The sequence below is a fragment of the Lycium ferocissimum genome, chromosome 5 (assembly GCF_029784015.1).
Source record: "Lycium ferocissimum isolate CSIRO_LF1 chromosome 5, AGI_CSIRO_Lferr_CH_V1, whole genome shotgun sequence".
Classification (NCBI taxonomy): Eukaryota; Viridiplantae; Streptophyta; class Magnoliopsida; order Solanales; family Solanaceae; genus Lycium; species Lycium ferocissimum.
In genome coordinates this window covers 17963676-17985833 of record NC_081346.1, presented here as the reverse complement: position 1 = coordinate 17985833, position 22158 = coordinate 17963676, and the positions used below count along the sequence as shown (strand labels likewise).

At 34.3% G+C, this 22158-nt stretch overlaps 1 protein-coding gene across 2 annotated transcripts in view; it reads left to right on the top strand.

Annotated features, from left to right (window-relative positions):
* Positions 1 to 9589: 9589 nt before the first annotated feature.
* Positions 9590 to 22158, top strand: part of LOC132056318 (protein DOWNY MILDEW RESISTANCE 6) — a 14914-nt gene continuing 2345 nt past the window's right edge. Inside the window, exons 1-4 of one of the 2 annotated variants that reach the window (XR_009414750.1) lie at positions 9590 to 9896; positions 10573 to 10820; positions 15219 to 15543; positions 17816 to 18269. Coding sequence is in view for 1 of the 2 variants with exons in the window: in XM_059448456.1 (XP_059304439.1) it covers positions 9699 to 9896; positions 10573 to 10820; positions 15219 to 15543; positions 17816 to 18055 (1011 nt within the window). In the remaining variant the exon portion in view is untranslated. Of the gene's footprint in view, positions 9897 to 10572; positions 10821 to 15218; positions 15544 to 17815; positions 18859 to 22158 lie in introns of those variants that run through there. The other variant, XM_059448456.1, reaches the window with a different exon arrangement.

Below are 22158 nucleotides of genomic sequence, written 5' to 3'. Positions count from 1 at the left end.
TTATCCAAATATGGAATCGCATTAGAATGGTAGCTAACGTTACCATCACTTCGACGATAATGTCTTCGCCAAGAATGACCATCATCATCGGATGAGTGATCGTCGTCCGTTTCGTGCGATCTAATGGGATATCACTATCCGACTCACCGGAGTGATCATTAGCTACATCATTATTGCTAACAATTTGTGTGTGAGTTAATACGGGATTTTCTTCAAAATCGTTACACCTACAAATATAGAAAAATTCAAGGGGTTCAAATCTCAGAAACAACTAGTTAGAAGTCTCCTAGTTTAAGCGAAAAAAACATCGTTATATTTACCTTTCTGTCAATGACTCTACTTGAGTAGGGCGATATCGAACTATACTCCCGCCACCTAATTCACTTGAATGCCGGAGCACTACTCGGTCCGGGGAATATCACAAATTCACGCATAGTACAACCAAAGTTACGTGATTGGTTACCAACTCCTATCATTGTTTCTTGTTGAAGTGTACCTCTTTGAAGCCCAATATTCATAGCGGGAAGATACGTAGTATCCCGAATATCAAACTCATCGTCGCTGGGTGCTTCAATATTAGTAGAGCGTTCAACATGGTTGCATACATGTCAAGTGTCGCTATACTGATATGATTGCTAAATATAGCAGGACTTCGAAGAAATAATGATAAGGAGTCATCGTCCGAAATAAGAGTTTCCTCGTAAATGGGAAATTCCCTAGCCGTAATTGATGTTGGATATCGTCCAGTGATAACCACCGAAAGGTTAGGATCGTTATGGCCATTTTGCTTCGAAAACACGTTGTAGACGATCGTATTTGAGGAAATTGGAAACCTTTGTACGGCTTCCACGACGGTTATATCTCACTGAACCTTCTTCGTACACAACTTCACCACCCCAATATAAGTTAACTCTTACATAATTTTCCGCCATATTATTTTCAACAGAATACAAATGTTTAAGAAAAGTGGAGAATGCAAGGAAGAAGTGGAGAATTCAGAGAGATATGCAGAATACAAATGTAAAATTATTGGTGAATGCAAGAGAGAAGTGGTATATAAAACAAATGATTCACGAACCTTTGATTGTGATAATGCTGATGTTGAAAAAATATATTTACTGTTTGATTTTACGAATGCATGCTTGATTTGACGATTGCATGGCGTATTTGATTGCATGCGTTCGCGCCTTAACAACAAAATTTTTACAAATTGTCAATACTATTTTGCTTTTACGTTGCGATGCATGATTTGACGAACCGCAAGGATTCTCTACGGCGTAAAAAAAATTTCAAGAATCAATTATTCTTTGCGTTGGCCGGCCTAGTTCAATAAAATGAATTGTTGCAAAACGTTGGCCTGCCAACGTTTTACAACAAAATGTTTTGTTGCAAAAACGTTGGCAGTTTTGCATTAACTTATGCATGAAAATTGTTATATGCACGTAAACGTTACTTTGCCATGCACTCGTTAAATGCCATGTAGTCGTAACATCAAGAATGCAATTGTTTTCTTGTAAAACATTATCAAGCATTCAAATCTAACCTTTATTTATTGTAAAACGTTGGCAAGTATTCAAATCTAACCTTTATTCAACACACATATATATTCTTCAAAGATTACATAACTATTGAGATTTGAGATAAATTCAATAATTCATAAAAATTTAATTTTTACAGTGTCCCTTCCCCCCCCCCCTCCCCCCAGGTACCCGTGCACACCGAGTGTGCCCTCGCTCTCGTTTTGATCTACGTTGGTGAACTTCTTCTTGTATCACACCCGCATCCTGTAAATGCCATAAAAAAAATAGAAGTTATTTTTGTATGATTGGATTCGCTAGATAAATTTTCTTGACAATTACTTTGATTGTCTACATAAAATCGGACAGCATTAATAAAATTAAACAAGATACAAGCTATTTGAGTGGCTAGAATACTCACGTCGGTAAAACTCAGTCTCCTCCCAATTGAAGAGCTCTGTCATCCGGTGAATGCGGGTAAAGGCCCTCGGTCGTCCCATAAGAGCTACTGTCGAACACCAATTGTTGGGCCATAGCTGCGAAGCTAATAGGCTCGGACGATGCGAATGCTTGAAAAGGCCCTCACGATTACGGATACCGCCGGTGATTGGACCTCGGGAGCGAACGTCGATGTAGTGGACATACCAAAATCCATTATTGGGTGATATGCGTCATCGGTGCGAGTGCATCGTTGAGTTGGGCATATCTTGATCAAACGAACTTCGTCATCAACCAACTGGTGATCCACGGGACCTCGACCACGTACGGCCACGATTGGCGTCCTCTACCACGCGCCGCAGGTCTTGGTACATTAGGACGTTGATGACGAGGCACTTGCTCAGTAGGCGGCTCAACATACTCTGCCGGTGGTGTATAATTGGGAGCGAAACTCAACATCGTCCCCAGAGAGGCAGCAGCCATGGACCCTGTACTAATGCGGCTAAACATCTGTGCTACTTCCTTCACTTCATTAGACTTGGTTGGATCTTGGATAGTCTGCTGAGCCAACCTTTACGATTCTTGATGTCCTAAAGCCTAAAAAAAAAAAAAAAAAAAAAATTAAATAACAAGATTTGATAGTGGTCTAAGACACCTATAAAGACATCAAACATCTAATGGAATGTAATGTACGTACGTCTTACCTCGTGCACACTTTGCCATGTGTTGGTATCCTCTAGGCACATTATGCGCGAGGATTTCCTATAAAAAGTGCGCGAGTGACGTCGATACCAATAAAAATACTCGATAATGACTACGGGTCTTCGGTTCATCTTTTGGGAGAATTACCCTTTCTCGACGATTTTCCCACAAAAGCTCCGTGTGTGCAAAATTTTGTTGAACCTCCACTGTTATAGCATACCGTTTGTCACGTTTGTAATGAGAAGGATCAATCTCAGCACATGGTCCAGGAATATGTTGCTTCTACCGCCCCATGCGAGAACGCGGTGCGGCGTGTGCCAGCTCTCGATAGATCCTGAATAAGGGGAACTGCGCCGTCCAAATATCTTGTACGCCCGACAAGCCGCACTCGAAGTCCATTAATGATGGTCTGCGAATAAGGTACGCACACAAACTACGATAGAAAGAACATAAAATTACATGATAATAAAATAAATAAATTACATATAAAGCGTAACAATTATATCAAAACGCCATTAACAACCATAATTATGATAAAATACACGACCATACATTAGGTTGTCCAATACGTCCCTACATATGGGTAGCACAACACGATCTCATTTTCGCGAGCTTTACGATGAGTCCATTTTCGTGCAAAGCCGTGTGTGGGTGAAGGGCCACAGGTGGTGGGTTGCCGTGATTATAATTCGCTCCCAAGCCCAAACCTATATTAAAAATTAAAAATAAATACATAAAAACCTTATAACTACCAAATAGGACAACCAAATAAAATTATATAATTTTAAAGGTCACGTACACACACGCAATAAGGAAATGAATCCACACACATCCTTGGCTTTCTTGACGAAGCGCGGCATAAACAAATATACAAATATGACAATCGGCTCGCTCCCAAGCTTGTCTACTCGTTGCTCTAAGGTCACGCATGTCAAGCAAATAGTCTAAATTAAGTAAGTCATGGGACTTATCCGAAATATCGTACCGCCACAAAGCCATAAGTACAACCTAACTTGCATTGCCTGACAAATTAGGGTCGATCGTAATGTCATCTAAGCCTCTAACATATTCAATTAATTTATTTAGTTCTAACCTACTAATACCATTAAAACAATCCGAATAGGGTGCCCAACCAATAAGCTCATGGATTAATTGTTGCCACCCAACAATATCTATAAATCTAGCATTAACATCATTCGAGGGATTACCATCAACAACCATGCCAAACATGATCTCAATATCTTGTAATGTGATGGTCGCCTACCTCGTACGCGGATGAAATGTGTGCGTCTCGGGACGCCATCTCTCATAAGTGCGGTGATGATCGCCCAATCATATGATACACATCCTACCTCTACTACTCCCCTAAATCCACACGGGCCAAAGTAGTCAAGGATGCGGATGCAAAGGATGGACGCTTCACGTGTTTCCAAAATTCGGTATACGCGCGGCGTGGAAATAGGCATCCGTTCGGTCTGTCGTCAAGGCACCATCCCACACACTCGTGATCGACGCTTCTCCGGAGTGTTAACACATCATACACACTTCTGCCCCGATGTACGCATACCCGTGGAAGCTCCATACCTTAGATAAAAAAAAAAAAAAAAATTAAAGTCCAGCAAGCTATTTGGAGTAACTTACTATTAAAAAAAATTATTATTCGATTTTTAGCGAGAACAAATATGCATTTTGACAGATAAAGTCGACTTAATTCGCCTTATTTAGAAACCACTGATAGTGGACCACATTAATCTTATAAGGTATAGACAAAATAATTATCCACCCACTTAGACTTAGGTCCCATATAATAAAGCATTATCATGACATTTTAAGTATCTTTATTTTTGGTCTCGAGGCATCAATTAAATTTCACTTTTACGACTATATAAATCACATTAAAGGTATAACAATCCACAAAAATAATGTTGGACCGTTGATAATGTTAGCCACTTAGGAGTAGATCTTCCTAAAGCTCTTATGTAAATATCTAAGTTTAAGTAATTTTTAATTGGAGAAAACAAGTATTCAGTTGAGCATTGAAAAGGAAACACAATGTATTATCGATAAGAGTGTCACCAAATCAACCAAATTTTATATAACAATCCACAAAAATAACAGTAACATAACAACAAATTTCTTCAAAAGTGCTACTAAACAAATCGGACCTTTTATATAATAATGCTTCTAACAATCATATCTTAAGTTCAAATTAAAATAACACAAATAAGACAAACATATATCTTATATGTATTAAAATAACACAAATAAAAAATAACAATTAAGATATATAAGACAAACAAATATTCTACATCTACTAGAAATATACAATTATATGAGCTAGAAAAAATACCTTAATTTAGATAGCAACAAAAGATAAGAATGAATAAGTTGCTCCAAAAATTAGATCAGAATCGCAAGGTTTTAAAAGAAAATAAATGGAGGAGAAGGAAAAGGAGAAGAGAGATCAAAATTCGTAAGATGAAGATGGACGAAGAGGCGGAGGAGAAGATGAAAATTTTAGGGCAACAAGTGAATGAGAGTCAGGGAGGGATCCACGTTTTACAAATATATATTTGTATAACGTGGAGGGATCCACGTTTTACTTAAATTTTTTTATTTTTTTTTCGATTTCAATGAATCTGACAAATTTTAAAAAAAAAGTTGGGGTATAACGTGGTATAACGTGGGCTGATCCACGTTATACCCCTTTTGGTATGTAAATTTTTGGCCGCCCCCTTTTAGTTTATACCGTGTATTTTTATACCCTTTTGGCTCCGGACTCCTTAGATCATTTAGCTCCCAATTCCCCCACAGATATTTTGAGTTTATCAATTTGCCATGTCGAAACAATGGGAAATGCATTCAACAAACCTATTAATTCTCAGTGGATCATTTTCACCTTATTTTCTTCCTATAGGATTATTTTCGTGCCTTTTATGACTCTAGTACTTCGAACTCAAGCTTTTAATATTTAATCCTTGAATGGAAAATCTTTCAATGAAGAATCTGGTTGAGCAAATATTTTTTCAACATTGGCCATGTGGTTAATATTGTATGAATCTAGTTTTATTTTTTCAATACAAAGAATTTGCTTGAGTTAATATTTTTCAATGTGGTCAATATTGTATGAATCTAGTTTTTTCTTAAAACACAAGGAATCTGCTTGAGTAAATATTTTTCAATGTGGTCAAAAGTACGCAATATTTTAAAAATTAATTAAGCTCATATATAGCCTACAAACTATTTTAGCATTTTTCATCCTGCAACTTGACCAGTATTGAGATATACTGTAATACAAAAGATATGAGTGAAAGAATGTAATAAAAGGAGATGGTTTTTATTTTCTTTTTCAAAATAATTATTTATACAATTGTATAGGGCAAAATCCGTAGACACCAAGTGGACGTATCAAAAGGTGACACATGGCGATGGGGACAAGTCAGATCCGAATCAGCGAACGAGGGGTTCCGTTACAAAGCATACCAAGCTCGGACAAAGAATTGCAGAACTCCGCTTCCGGAGTACAGAAACTACAGCGGGTCCGGGAGGAGAGTGTCAATTCACCATCAAACGTCCATTCGATTAGACCAAGTATGTACACTCCCAAGTTTCCTCTCTCTACCTCTTTATCATTCTTTATTGCCTTTTATTGCAACATTAATATTGGTTATTGAGGGGGGACGATTCATGGAATCTATACCCCATAGTTCTAGTATAAATAAAGGTATTCATTCTATTGTAAGGCATCTGAAACATTATGCAACAATACAAAGTAGTCATATTATTCTTAGCATTCGCTCTTTCTTGCTTAATCCGTTGAGGTTATAGTGATTCACCGCCCAGAGACTCTAACTCAAAGCTTCTCCAAGGCCCAGGCTACACAACTAGCTATGCTTTACTTTCATTTATCTTGTTAATTATTACTTGCTATTTCATAATTTTAGTTACATTGACCCACATGTCTTTGACCACGTACATAAATCAAACTGTAACGATTTTTCGTGTAAACAATATTTTCAGTTACGTAGACAAAGGAATGTATTAAAAACTGTGTTAGCGCACCTAGAGCCTGTTTGGATGGGCTTATGCCTATAAGTTGGGGTAGTCTAACTTATTTTTTGGCTTATTTCGATAAGTTAAGTCAATGGGCCTAATTATTTTTTTTTTTATTTTAAGACAAAATGATTTTAAGTGGCTAAATTAAACACTCAAAATAAAACAAATTTTTAAAGTTAACTTATAAGCCAATCCAAACGGGCTCCTAGAAAAGGTCTTCTACAAAAAGAAAAATATAATTAACAAGACCTCCTACCAAACACGGTACAAAATGAAGCATAATCCAAAAGGTGGGATAAATTAATCCCGAGATAATTTTGGCTACCCACCAAACGACCCCTTAAAGGAAAGGTCAAGTCATATTCACGCTTGACAAGGAAAAAAGTAAGTCATACAAAGCAACTAAATAGAACATTTACATTTACTAATTTTTTTTTATTTTTTTTTTGGGGGGTATTTCATGATACGGAGCAATCTATTTTTTGTCATTAGAAAATCTGGCCAATATACTCCTACTTTTTTGTCCGTTGACTGTTAGGTCTAGAAAGTCCTAAATCCCATTCCAATTAAGGGCCTATTTGGAGCCACCCAGGTAATTTGAATTGGGTGTAATTGAATATAATTACACAGTTTAACATATTTGTTTGACCAAGTAAGTACGTAGTTAGGTAGGAATTGAGTGTAATTGAGAGGGTGTAATAACGAGTGACGTTGTTAAAATAGAATTTCATTATGAATGAGGTTATAGACTTATATAATGTTGGAATTTGATATAAGAGTACTATGGTAAATCTTTTTTTTTTTTTTTTGTCAAACACCCAATCCATGACGTTCTCACAAAAAAGTTTTCTTTTATGTTTTATAATTTATTAAAAATAAATATTATTAATTTGAAAAATATATATAAATTATTTTTTACAATATTAGTTACAAATATATGATTATTGATTAATATATTTTCAAGAAACAATGTGTTATTAACTAACTAATTAATACTATCATTTATAAAGGCAAATATTTTTAAAATATTAATTTTAATTTTTTTATAATTAAATTTTATTTTTAAATTAAACTAATTATGCAATTACACTTGCGCAATTAAACAACACGCTTGTAATTCGTTATGACAACAAATATGTCATTATAATTACGTATTGTGTAATTACTACCCTAGTAATTACACCAATTCCAATTACTAGGTGGCTTTCCAAACAGGCCCTAAGAGTGTTGTTAAGAGTTCCACATCATTGGGTTAAAGGGTGCATGGTTTACTTATATAGACTTGGACAATTTTGAAGTTAACTTTTGGAGTTGAGCTAGGTCCAAGTTCCATTCATTACATGATATTAGGCCCGCCCCAGTTCCATTCTTTACGGTTTGCAACTTCAAAGGTTAAACTGTTGTTTGATTTCAAAGTCAATTTATGCAAGAATTAACAATTCGGTGTTGGTAAATAATGTCATAATTAAAAATATTAAGAATTATATAATATAAGGATTAGTTATGTCATTTAAAAAAATTTAATCCATGTATTATTAGACACGCATTCTTATTCCAAATTTTATCAAATCCAAAATAATCCACGCATCAATGGATGTCGATTCTGGTGTGAAGTTTAAATCTCCACAAACATTAACCAACCATTGTATAGGCTAATCTTGAATTTTATGTGGAGATTGTATCTGCTAAAATCCAACCAAACTACCCATAGGAGTATTAACCAAAATTTTCATCAACTACGCAGGAGATTACAGTGATTCATGATTGGTCACCTACCAAAGTATACAAAAATTGATGTTCTGAACTATTAACTCTTCTTATTTTATATACTTTGATTTGATGTGATCTTTTAGCTTTTAAACAAGGAAAATGTGATTTAAGCTAGTGGTAAAAATTACAAGGAATCTTATGATGACGGTCAGATTTACAAAGAAATACTATATATTACTCCTACTTAATTAAATTGTTCTTAGCTGCGTGGGGAAATTGTTCTTAGTCGCCTGAGATGGACAAGTTCTTAATTCTACTGTGTGCTTGATTTAGAATCAAACTAATTTATTTCATAAAATTAAGACGCGTCAAAAGATTAAAAAAAAAAAAAAAAGGTGGTGCTACGTACTTTTGCACATTCACTCAGCAAAATTGAAATGACGTTATTAATTAATATTAAATACGATGACATTGCTGATGGCACATGGCTCCTGGGGACCTGCCTGTATTATGTATAAATAGAAGGCCACTTTCCCAGAAGGTGAATGTGAGTCGTGAGCAAATCTTTTCATTCGTAACTGCTCATATCAAATAAAGAACCGTTTGACTCCCTAAATATGTCAACCCTCGTATAAATTGGGACAGAGAAAGTAATTCAATTTAATTTTAGATAATGAGTTATGAGTGAAATGATAAGAACCTGGAAAAAACCATAAAGTCGACAGGCTTCGCCATTTTGAAGAATTAGATGAGCTAATACAATTGGTGTAGGTGGTTCTGGGAACGACAAAGTGGGTTTTTGGTGGAGAGGAAGAGTTGGTGGAGGTTGGGGTGGGTGGGATTCAGAAAGTAAGTTTCTTTTTTCTTTTTGCTAAAATAATTTTTCAACTCATAATTTATTTTTAATATCTTTTGGACTCAAATACCACATGTCTTAATTTAATTCATCATTTTCCCACGTCATTTGCATGTGTATTACATGTACTTCAGTGTTGAGGCTGGTTTTGAAAAGAGCGTCTAATAGATATAATTTTTATTTGATTTAGATGCTCAATAGAAATAATATTTAGTTAAAGTGTCAAAATAAAATATTCGGATAAGTTGAAGGGGCTCTTTTATTCATGGCACATGGCATTGAGGACCTGCCTATATAAATACAAGGCGACTTTCCCAGAAGGTGAATGTGAGTCGTGAGCAAATCTCCTTCATTAGTAACTGCTGATATCACAAATTAGTCCCCCTTTATTTATAGTTATATTTATATGTGCAGATTCCATGGAAACAAAAGTTCTTTCGAGCGGAATCCGTCACTCTACTCTCCCACCAAGTTATATCCGACCCGAATCCGATAGGCCACGCCTCTCTGAAGTGTCTATTTGTGAAAATGTTCCAGTAATTGACTTGGCCTGTCCAGACAGAACTCATCTAATTCATCAAATTGGCGAAGCCTGTCGACTTTATGGTTTTTTCCAGGTTCTTATCTTTTCACTTATAGGTCGTTTGGTAGATAGTCAAAATTATTCCGGGATTGTAATTCCGGGACTAATTTAGCTCAAGAGTTGGGATTATTTTATCTCATTCAGAAGATGGGATAAAATAATCCCAATATAAGTGGGATAAGATGGGATATCCCATCTTTTATCCCAGGATGCATTTTGTGCTTTATTTAGTATAAGGTATAAATTCATCTCAGGATAAATTTATACCTTCTACTAAATATGGTAAAAAAAATTAGTGTTGGGATATCCCAGGTTATACCATGTACCAAACGACCCCTTATTGTCTAAAATTAAACTGAATTACTTCCTCCGTCCCAATTTATACGAGGGTTTACATATTTGGAGAGTTAAACGGTCCTTTCTTTAATTCAATTTCAAACATATATTCTTCGAATACTTTATAATAAAATTTATATATTTGAAAATTAAATAATAAGTTCTATAAGTCTGCATAATCAATAATTCACAGCATATAAAAAAGATTTGGAGAAAATCATAGTAAAAGAAAGAATTATTTCACTCCTCAAATAGGTCAACCATGTATAAATTTGGAGGGAGTAGTAAGTTTTTCATCGTTAATTAAAAAAATTGCACTATAATTCCCTTTTCATCTCAAAATAACAGAGGGTTTTTGTTATCTTTACGATTAGGTAATTAATCATGGTGTACCACAGAAAGTAGTAGAACAAATGCTAGAGGTAGCTGGAGAGTTTTTCAGACTACCGGTGGAAGAAAAGTTAAAATTGTACTCGGATGACCCTTCAAAGACGATGAGATTATCCACAAGTTTTAATGTTAAAAAGGAGACGGTTCACAATTGGAGAGATTATCTCAGACTTCACTGTTATCCTCTGGAGAAATATGCTCCTGAATGGCCTTCTAATCCCTCCTCTTTCAGGTAAACATCAATTAACTCTTCCCAAAGCTTCTTCTAATTGTGTTAATCTGTATAGCTTAAGTATTAAATTCATTATGTTAGTGGATATATACATTGCTACCCGAGTCATTAGCTTTATCCTTATATACCTCAACCATTTGGTTTGTGTAGTAATGCATGGGAGTAAACCTAAAATGACAGTACGTAGTATCAGGTGTTGTCACGTATCTAAATTGTTTATAATAAATTATATAAATATTTTAAGGAGTATATTCTTTCTGGACATCTATCAGGTGCGTGTCAGGTGTTTGTCAGTTTTAATATAATATGAACAAAAAAAAATTAAATTCCTAACAAATCCTTACTATTAAATAACTATTTAATAAATAATAATAATAATAGTAATTGGTTTGATTATGCAGAGTGTTAATAAATTATTTCACCCTAGTGAGATCATTGAGGGCCAAATCATTCAAAAAAAGAAAGATGATTAAAATAATTTTGTGTTTGCTCTGACAAAAACCATTTAGTTTCCCTAACCTTTCTATAATGCACACATTGATCTTGAATTTTCTAGAGAGTGCATGTTCCATGTGAATGTGCCGACCATTTTTAATTTCTTTATCTTTTGTTTTTTGCTTTTTTCTTCCTTTTCATATTTTAATGGTTGCTTAGTGGTATTTCAATCGGTGCTTGTGGGCACCTATATTGCCATCTAGTAAGTTCAAAATTTTGAATCATATGGAGAGCTGAAAATACTTTTATTTTTCAAAGGTGAAGCCTTGACCTAGTCAATGGTCTCCTTAACTCTTGATAACAAGAACTAATAGCCTCAGAAATTACAGTAAATTACTATTCACCACAAGAAAAAATGAAAATCGAATGAGTAGAGTTTTGAAAGGACAAGTTAGAGATAACAGAAATAAACATGTGAGGCCACATTTGACTATGTCAAGTTATAATGTTAAAAAAATATCCATTAACTTTGTCTCAATTGTTGTGCCTCAGATTCAGTGGTCATGTGCTGCCAATTAAGGCACCTTCTTCATTGCCCATTTCGCGGTGACTTTTGAAATGGGCTAATTGCTTATTACGTCACGGCTAACAAATTTGATGACTCCATCAGCGTAACTATATTCCCTTAGAGATTGACACGTAAGCAATGAGAGTGTCATCCTCGTGATGACATCATTTGGTACAAGCGGGTGACGTAAGCACACCAAGTGATAGATGATGCGCGTGCATAACGCGTGATTTTTGTCGGCCAAGCGACGACTCTCAAAGTCTCCTTTTAAATTGAATACTTTTAGCCTAGAACTGAAAAAGATTCTTAAAAAAGTCTTTTGTTTTTAGTAAATATAAATATAAATATATATCTACTTTTGCTACATAAAAAGTACTTTTAGATATAGTAATGTACCACTTTGTTTTCAAAAATAACTAAAGTATTGAAGTAGTGCTCTATAGTATAGGTGATCGAAACACTTGTACAATTTCAGCCCCTTCATTTTCATTCCTCTTGTACATTTTCCCCGGCAACATGGACCCAACTCTTTTTTATAATACGGAAAAAGATTAAAAATATTCCTAACGTATGAAAAATTACTTACAAATGCCATTCTTTCACATTTTGATTTAAACATGCCTCCCATCTTTGTTTTTGGTTCAAGAAGAAAGACAATTATTATAAGAAAAGACGAGAAAATAGGGTGGGAACAGAAATTGAAACATTTTAAAGAGAAAGATAAAATAAGAAAATTTATTCGAAGGAAGAAAGATACAGTACTTGTGCAGTAACAGAAGATAATGAGGGAATCACAGTACCGAGTTTTGTTTTAGAAAACCTTTCACACAGACCCCCTTTTACTTTATTTTTTATTATTAGCGTTCCTTCCGAGGACAAGTCTTTTTCTAATGAAATTTCTACACTTCTTTTGTCGAGAATAGTCCAAATGCGAACTAATTAAGTAGGCGTTTGGACTAGTCATAATTTACTTCTGTAACACACATGCGATTTCATCTCCATTTTATACGAGCCGAAAACAACGACAAAACAAATTAAAACATTTAAATCATGATTTTAAAAATATAAATGTAAAATTTAACCCATACGTTTATATTTTGTAAAAAACATATAAGGATAGATATATTTACCAACCATTTGTATTGAATATTAATCTGCAAGTTGGTAAATATAATTTACCAATCATGTTTACCATGTGGAAGGATTATATTAAGAAGTAGTTACATTACAATTCCCTTTATTAAACTAAATTTGATCAATTGATGTTGTATTTTTAGAAATATCTTCTAGTAGAGTATTAATTTTATTATGAATTATGATTTACATTGTTTCCTCGGAAAATTTTGATGGTTTTTTCACAATTTTAAGGATTTTTAGTTTATATAAAAGCTATGCAACTTAAAAATTCAAATTATACGTCCAAACGTGATTTTATTACGAGATTTAAATCGTGTCCAAACGGCTCCTAAGTGCTGTAATTTACTTCTGTAACACACACCCTTCAATTAGGCCGAACAACGACAAAACAACCAAAAACATAAACAAAATAACTATAATAGGCATAGTTTTGTGTACCCTAGCTGTCTCATCCCATGAATTTTCGATTTTGTGTCTCGAAAAAGTAACAGTTTCCTCCTAAAATTTCGTAAGGTGTTGATTTAGCTCTGGTCATGAATTATTATTATAACCTTTTTCCCCATTGCTTGCTAGATTCCCTTATTCTTACAGTAATATTTATTGGATAGAAAACCATATCAAGGTTCTATCAGCAATGAGATAGAACGTTTATTTTTCTCGTATCTTATAATAAATAATGATTAATGGTAACTATTAAAACTAAAGTGCATAAACGATGGGTGAGCAATGAAGATCTGAAGCATGACAAATGAGAACATGCTGCTTTAATTTTGGTGAGTGTCAAGGCTAAAACGCGTTATTCAGGACTAATTTACTTTACCAAACGAAAGAGACTTGGAACATAAATTCAATGGCATAACGTAAGCCAAAGAATAATGGGGTTTTTGGTTCAATCATGGAGCATTTGATTATTCTTCTTTATAGAAGAGAATGAGTGGTGGAGCATTTGATTATTCTTGATTGAGTTAGAAGCCAACATAGCACATGTATTTGTTTATTTAATTCTTGTGATTGCGTAGATGTTTCTTTTAGCTAATTCTAGATCATCAAGGTCACCATCAAAATCGATCCTATCTTATTTAATTGCCCATTACTTAAGAGCAGTAATTTGTCAATGCTAATAGCGGCTGGTATCACGCGTTTATTAAAGGTGTTAGTGGGTAAGTTGGATCTCTGCTGAGCTTCAAGATTTGCGTGTTGCCGACTTTATTTCTTTTCAAAGTATCTTTGTGGTAGAGAACTAGAGATGGACTTCTGAATAGCGGCGAAAGAAAGGTACTGGGGAGTGGGGACGATTGTTAGAATTAGAATTTTGTGTTTAAATTATGTAGGATGGAACTGTAAAGTCCAACCCCATCAGTATCAGTTGACTATCTGTCCTGTTGCAACCCCTAAGTACACCAATAGCCACTTTCAAGGAGGTTGTTGGTTGAAAGATATTTGTTGTTACAAAAAAATATCTAGCATTTGTAAAATATGTAAAACATATTCACAACTGATTCGAGCAGCAAACACCCTTTTTCTCCGAACTTTAGGATGTTGTGTCCTTTGATACGATTAACCAACCGAAGTTGGCTTCAATCATGATGTATTGAACAAAGGCAAAAACCTCAATAACGGTCGGATGATAGTAAAAAGTCATACTAATTCAGATTTGTGTCCTGAAGTTTAACTATGCAGTCTTCTTAATTCTTCCATGAACAAACTGAATCATTCAACCAATTTCCATGTATACCAGGAGGTAGGAACTAACAATTCTTTACAAACCAACTAAGTCACTTAAAATAGAACCGCAGGTAAGTGTTTATACTATCATTAGTTTGAAAAAGTTGGTGCAAAATCTATTGGAACAGGTGATATTACCTTGAACTTGTAAATTTTTTCTACATCTTCACTGTACAGCACGTATATTCTTTACCAGATTTTAATACATTCCTATTACAGAGGTTTTCAAATAACTTGATAGTATAGCAATTATTATGTTCTCATTGCTAAATGAGTTGTTCCCTTACCCGAGTAACATCTTTATGCATGCTACATTTTCTAAACATGAAATCATCCCTCGGACTCTCTTCCCTTCTCGGACACTTGGGTTGTGTTATTTAAATTCTGCAGCAATGAACCCGTGTTTGATTCCATCGTATCAATTTTTTCCAAAAAAAGATGTAATGCACCATTATTCATCAAAATTTTCTTGGTACATTATTTCTTTTAATTGAAGAAGAACTAATCTTAATAGTCATTGCTCTGATTAACAGGGAAATAGTGAGCAGATATTGCATGGAAGTTCGACAACTAGGATTCAGATTGCAAGAAGCCATAGCAGAGAGCCTAGGCTTAGAGAAAGAGTGCATAAAGGATGTATTGGGGGAACAAGGTCAACATATGGCAATCAACTTTTATCCTCCATGTCCACAACCAGATCTCACTTATGGGCTTCCGGCCCATACTGATCCAAATTCCCTTACTATTCTTCTTCAAGACTTGCACGTAGCTGGGCTTCAAGTTCTTAAAGATGGCAAATGGTTGGCTGTCAAACCTCAACCAGATGCCTTTGTCATTAATCTCGGTGATCAATTGCAGGTAAGGCACAAGGCCTTTAATTTAGTGCAAGTGATCAGTTTCTTAAATTATAAGCAATAAGATGGATAAATTAACGAGTTTAAGTTATATATAATGACAATAAAGTCACAACCGGATTCGAGTTTGGAGATTACGGGTGGCACTTTTGTTTTAAATATATATATATATATATATATATATATATATATATATATATATATATATATATATACTATTATATATAGAGGGAATGTGAGGACTTTTGTAGTCCTCACAATAATTTCCCAAATTTTTAAAAACTTTTCATTAATTACTTTTATGTCCTAATTTTATTTATTTAAGTCAATTTTTTTGTTTTGTTTTTAAAGTCTACTTTTCAAAAGCTATCGGCCTGGGGACTTTTGTAGTCCTTACGGTAATTTTCAAATTTTTTTTTAAAACTTTTTAATTAATTACTTTTAGGTCCTAATCTTATTTATTTATGTCAATTTTTTTGTTTTTGTTTTTAAAGTCTACTTTTCAAAAGCTATCGAACCTCCTACCTCATTTTTCACGTTCTTTGATTTTCGATTGGTGCTCGATATCCGCATTTGTACCAATTAATCCGGATAATTCGCATTGCATCGCGCCTATTCGGGGGAGCGCTTCCTCCAAAGTTTTTTTCCATATCCATGTTCGAACCCCCTAATCCCTAATTAGAAAGGAGCAGTTCAATCTGCACAAGTTAAATTATGTATTTGTCTTAAAAGTTCATTAACTATGTATAGATTATTTATTTAGAACTAAATAACTTCGTAAAAATTAGGATACATAAGTTATAATGTCAAATTCGGGTTCCAAATTTGATTTGAATTAAATAATTTCATCAAAATGGAAGTTAAAATATTAAAGGAGTGGAATGAAAATTTTGCTTTTATATAACTACCCACTTCAGGGACTGACAACGTATATGGTTGTTGTTGTTGTTGTTGTACACTTGTACTAACACAAATTATATTCTTTAGTTAAAATATACGCTTTTATATTGAGTTTGGGTCCGGGCTTAGCACGGGCCTCACATAACTAGTATATATATATATATATATATATGTGTGTGTGTGTGTTGATAAAAAAATTACCCTATTTTCGACCTTGTAAGACAAAGTTCCTATTTACAAGGTTGAAAATAGGGTAAATTTATTATCAACACATATATAATTTGTCAATCTATAAAGACAAATGGATCGAACAAAAAATGAAATAATTATGATACTTTGGCGCAACGGAAAAAAATTTCGAACAAAATTAGTAAGTGCATAAAATATTTATACATCACTCATTTATAATTGCACTCGATGAGTTATCATATTCTAAAAACACTCAATGATGGCATAATTATTTAAAGAGACCGAATAATTTCACATACATAATTTCAATAACATAGACGAAGTCTTATGTGAAAGTCTCAACTCACAACAATAGAAAATCTAAAAAAAAAAAAAAAAAAAGCCAAAGAAATCAAATGAGATTTCAATATAGTTTTCATGTCGTCCTTTATTGCAACATGCATTTTATTTTGTAAATTAAAATTTTCAACAGGATTTAAATCATTTCATTAAGAGTAAAACGAGAATTTAAAAGTTAAGTTATTTCTAATTATAGAAATGTGACATTTTTTTTTAGATAAAATAAAAAAGGAAAATGCATCACATAAATTGAGATGAAGAGACTAATATTTAATGCTTAAAAAGGAAGAAAAAGAAAGTTAGCAAAAATTAAAACGAAAAAATGTAAACAAAAATTCAAGGATATGTGTAATGAAAATAAATATAGTAATGTGAAAGGTCTTGTGGCCTAATGGATAAGGCGTTTGAATTTTAATAATGAGGCACGTTGTGTGTTTGAGTCTGGGCGTGATCCCTCTTTTTGCAAAAGAAAATAAAAACGCAGCATAAAAAAGTCAGTACAAAGCGAGCCAAAGGATTTGAACTCGCATCTCGTGATTTAAAAACTTGACCCTTCACCACTGGCACCATGCCGTTTATTCTTACTGGGGGTGGCAAGTTTAATATTTTAAGAATATCTTATACATATTATAGGTATATACACAGAATTTCAACCGAGGTGTTCGGGTGCCATGGCATCCCCACCATGATACATAGATCCGCCTCTGACTACAGATAGCCCGTCAATAAAAGTGGGATCAGTCATCTAGAAATAAGATGTTACATGATAACATAAGTTCAAATTCAATAATGGTGTAAATTATTTTTTAATCTTATTAGTACACTCATTGTTCATGATCGTTGTGCAGGCAGTGACTAACGGAAGGTACAAAAGCGTATGGCATCGAGCTATTGTAAACTCAGACAAAGCAAGGATGTCAGTGGCTTCGTTCCTTTGTCCGTGTGATAGTGCCAAAATCAGTGCTCCGAAGCTCCTCACTGAAGATGGATCTCCAGTTTATCGGGATTTCACATATGCCGAGTATTACAAGAAGTTCTGGAGCAGGAATTTAGACCAGGAACACTGTTTGGAACTTTTCCAGAATTAAATCTACTAATAGTATTTTAAAGAGTTCAAAAACACATCTCAAGTACCACTTTTTCTTGAGTTTCTTACCTGAATTATCGAGGAGGTGTGAGGTTCCTACCTCAAATTATCAACTAGTTTACAATTATTCACTTTTCCTACCTCAACTATCAGGTAAGAAAAGTGAACAACTTATAGTTGAGGTGTGTCTTGTAAACTAATTCGTGATAGTTTATGTAGCAAACCCTCACACCTGATAGTTCAGGTAGGAAACTAAAAAAAAGTGATAATTAAGGAGTGTTTTTTACCCTTATCTCTATTTTAAAACCCACCATTTTCATTTGCACTTTTGCAGAGTTGTCAGCATTTGAAGGACCAAAAATTCTTGGGCATACCAAGCCTATTTCTTGAAATTTTTACCCTTTTTTGTTGCAGTCTGGAACTATAGTTATGGGTTGGGATTTAGATTAGGAAGTAAAAAACAATTATATCTTCATCGAGCAGCTGATTTACCCAATTACATGAGCCCAATGTCCTGTTTTGCAGGCTAATGGCAAGTACTAATAGCAATTGGCCCCTAGAACAGGACAAGAAACTCTTGCTGGAATAAATAAGAGGAATAAGTTGTAGTGCTTATGGTTTACTTTATTTGCTTCCATGATTTTACTTCCCTCTATGGAAGTTTGTAATTGTGTGTATCGTGTTAATTATTAAAGACTGAGTGAACTCCTTTATCGGATTGGAACAATGTATATCATGTTTACTGATCTTAATTTAGTGAGGATATATTCAGAATGTTGGAGTTAAGTTCTCTCTACTTTTCCCTATCTTGCTTCCTTTTGTTATCTCAAACTCCCGGCAATATTGCAGTAATGCCGTTACTTTGGGGTGGTCTTTAATTTTTAGGAAAAATACATAAAAAACCTCCAACGTATACTCGGATTAATTATGACGCACCCAACCTTTGCGGCGACCTATTACCCCCGGCCTTATTTTTTAACATTAAAACTTGTGGATAATCTCATCGTCCTTGAAGGGTCATCTGAGTACAATTTTAACTTTTCTTCCACTGGTAGTCAGAAAAACTCTCCAGCTACCTCTAGCATTTGTTCTACTACTTTCTGTGGTACACCATGATTAATTACCTAATCATAAAGATAACAAAAAAACCCTCTGTTATTTTGAGATGAAAAGGGAATTATAATGCAATTTTTATAAGTTGTTCACTTTTCTTCCCGATAGGAGGTGGGAAAAAAATGAAAAATTTGAAAAACCGGGGATAATTTATAAAAACTCTAACCCCCGATAATTCGGGAAAAAACTCGGAAAAAGTTTTAATTTTAATTTTTTTGAACTCTTTAAAATACTATTAGTATTTTAATTCGGAAAAAGTTCCAAAGGTTTCCCCCCGGTCTAAATTCCCTCCCAACTTTTGAATTATTTCCGGCATATGGAAGCCCCGTCCGGAGACCCATTTTCCCGGTGAAAGACCGATTTTGGCACTATCACACAAAAGGGAAACCGAAGCCAGACTCCTTTTTTGGTCCAGTTTAAAAAGCTCGATGCCTACGCTTTTGTACCTTGTTAGTAAACCCCCCAACAACGATCATGAACAAAAAAAAGTGTACTAATAAGATTAAAAAATAATTTACACCTTATTGAATTTGAACTTATGTTATTATGTAACATTTTTAAAAATTTCTAGAGGGTTTGACCCCCTTTTATTGCCCGGGCTATTTGTACTATCATTTAAGTGACTTTTTTTATTATATATAACTTAAACTCGTTAATTTATCCATGTTATTGTTTTTAATTTAAGAAACCGATCACTTGCACTAAATTGGCCTTGTGCCTTTTCCCCTAATTGATCAATTAAGAATAATAGACTTTTCCCTTTAAAGGGATGGGTTTAGTTTGCTTTTGGGCGGACTTTTAAATAAGGATAACCCAAAAATAGCCCCATGGGAACCTTTTCCCTTAAAGGTAGATTTCTTATAAGGCAAACTTTTAATTACGCCAAAAAATTGCCTTTTTGGGGGAAAATCTTTTAAAAAATGCATCACACTTTTTTTAAAACATAACGGAAAAGCCCCATAAAACGGGAAATTTTTTAAATAAAAACCCAAAAATTTGCCTTGAAAAGTAAAAAAAAAAAAAAAATATATCCCCAAAAAAAAACCTTGGGAAAAAAGGGGGGTTCAAAATCGCCCCCCCCATTTTTTTTAAAAAAATTTTACCAAGGGGGCCCAAAATAGGGAAACCCCCAAATTTTTTGGGAAAAGCAAAAATTAAAGACCCAAATTTGAGGGGCAAAAAATTTAAAAACCACCCCAAAAGAAGAATTGCTAAAAAACCCCATGCAAAAATCGCCAAGGGGAAATTTTGAGGGGCGAATCCAAATATTCCCCCTTTTTCGAAAATTTCTCCTTTGGAAAAAGGAGTTAAACCCCCAACCCAGGGTATTAGGATTTAAGGGCAAAAATCAAAGACCCCCCCAAAGAAGGACAATCCGCGCAAAAAAGAAAAAAGTATATCAGACGGGAAAAACATATAGCCCAAAAAAGGGCAACCGGAAAATTTCCCTTTTTTTCGGGGGGTCTTTAAATTTTCCCTTTTAAATGTGGTCTTTTTAAATTTTTCCCCTTTGCCTAAAACCCAGGGTTTGGGTTCGAGTCCCCTCTCAAAGATTTAAAAAAAATTGCGGCGGAAATTTGGGGAATTTTGTCGCCCCCCCCGGGGCGCCCACCCTTATTTTAGTTTTTTTCTTTTTTTTTTAAAGCCCTTAAAAAAAAACCCATGGGACATACTTTTAGTTATGCTTTAACTAAAAGTGTGCCCCATGGAAAATAAAAGTATTCCCCCTAAGGCAACTTTTTTTAAGGGGATAACTAAAAATTTTTCCCTTTTAGGGAAAATTTGGGGCCTTGGGAAAAAATTTTTTTCTTAGGGGCATTTTTTGGAGGCCCTTTGTAAAATCGCTTAAAAAAATAAATAAAATATGCCTTAAGGAAAAGTTCCCCCTTTTTGGGAAGACTTTTTGTTATGCCGGGGTCCGGATAACTTTAGTTTTCCTTGGAGCCGGATTCGTGGACCGCCCCCCTATCTTGCCCCGCGAAATTATTTTTTTTTTTTATGCCCGAGCGGGAGTTAAACCCGAACCTCGGGGATTCCCCCCCTTTTTTGGAAAGGGACAAAATTTAAAGACCACAAATAGATAAAAATTTTAAAAACCAAAATGAAAAAAAAAATTTAAAAAAACCCCCCCAAAAAAAGGATAATCCGGGGCAAAAAAATGATTGGCAAAGCCCAAATCACAATGTGCCAAAGCCCCGGCCCAAAGAGCAAATTGGACCGTTTGGTGAAAAACTTTAAAAACCCCAAAGGGATTCCCCAAGGCAGAGCCCAATAGAAAACTATGACAAAATTTAAAAACTTTTATGATATGTATAAAAGTAGTTGTAGAAAAAATAAGTTTAGTTTTGTCAATCCTTTTCCATTCAACAAACAAACTTTTTATCAATTTGTAAGGTTTTAAAAAACCCAATTAAACAAATGAAACAAATCCTTTTTTTAGTTGGTTTTTTAAAGGTTTTTTATTTTCGAATACCCTAATTTCGATTTTAAATCAAAGTTTGAGCTATCCAGTTTAAAAGTGGCTGCTCACGAACAAAGGGTTTGGGCTTTCCTAAAGGGGGCAAGCCTAAGGAAGGGGGGCCCAATCTATCTAAAAGGGGGAAATTACATAAATACAACATATATAAAAGTTAATTATATAAAGTACAAATTTAATTTTTGAAAAAACAAATTGTGTAACTTAAAGCTAAAACTAAGGAGTTTATAAAATAATATTAAAAGTACTCGACATAAGAGATATAACCCCAAAAAAGTTGGGGGATGAGAGAGAGATTTTTATTGTCTTTTAATTTACAAAAGGGGCCTTCCCATTTTTTGGGGGGAAAAAGGGGGCCAAGCCCCAGATAATACTTGGGGACCCCGTATTCTTGGGTTTCCAAATTTCCTTGGGACCAATTTATTTTCCCAAAAATTAAATGGACAACCCCTTTCTAATATTTACAACACTCCCCAGTTCCTTAATGATTTCGCCTCGTTAAAACCTTTTTTAAA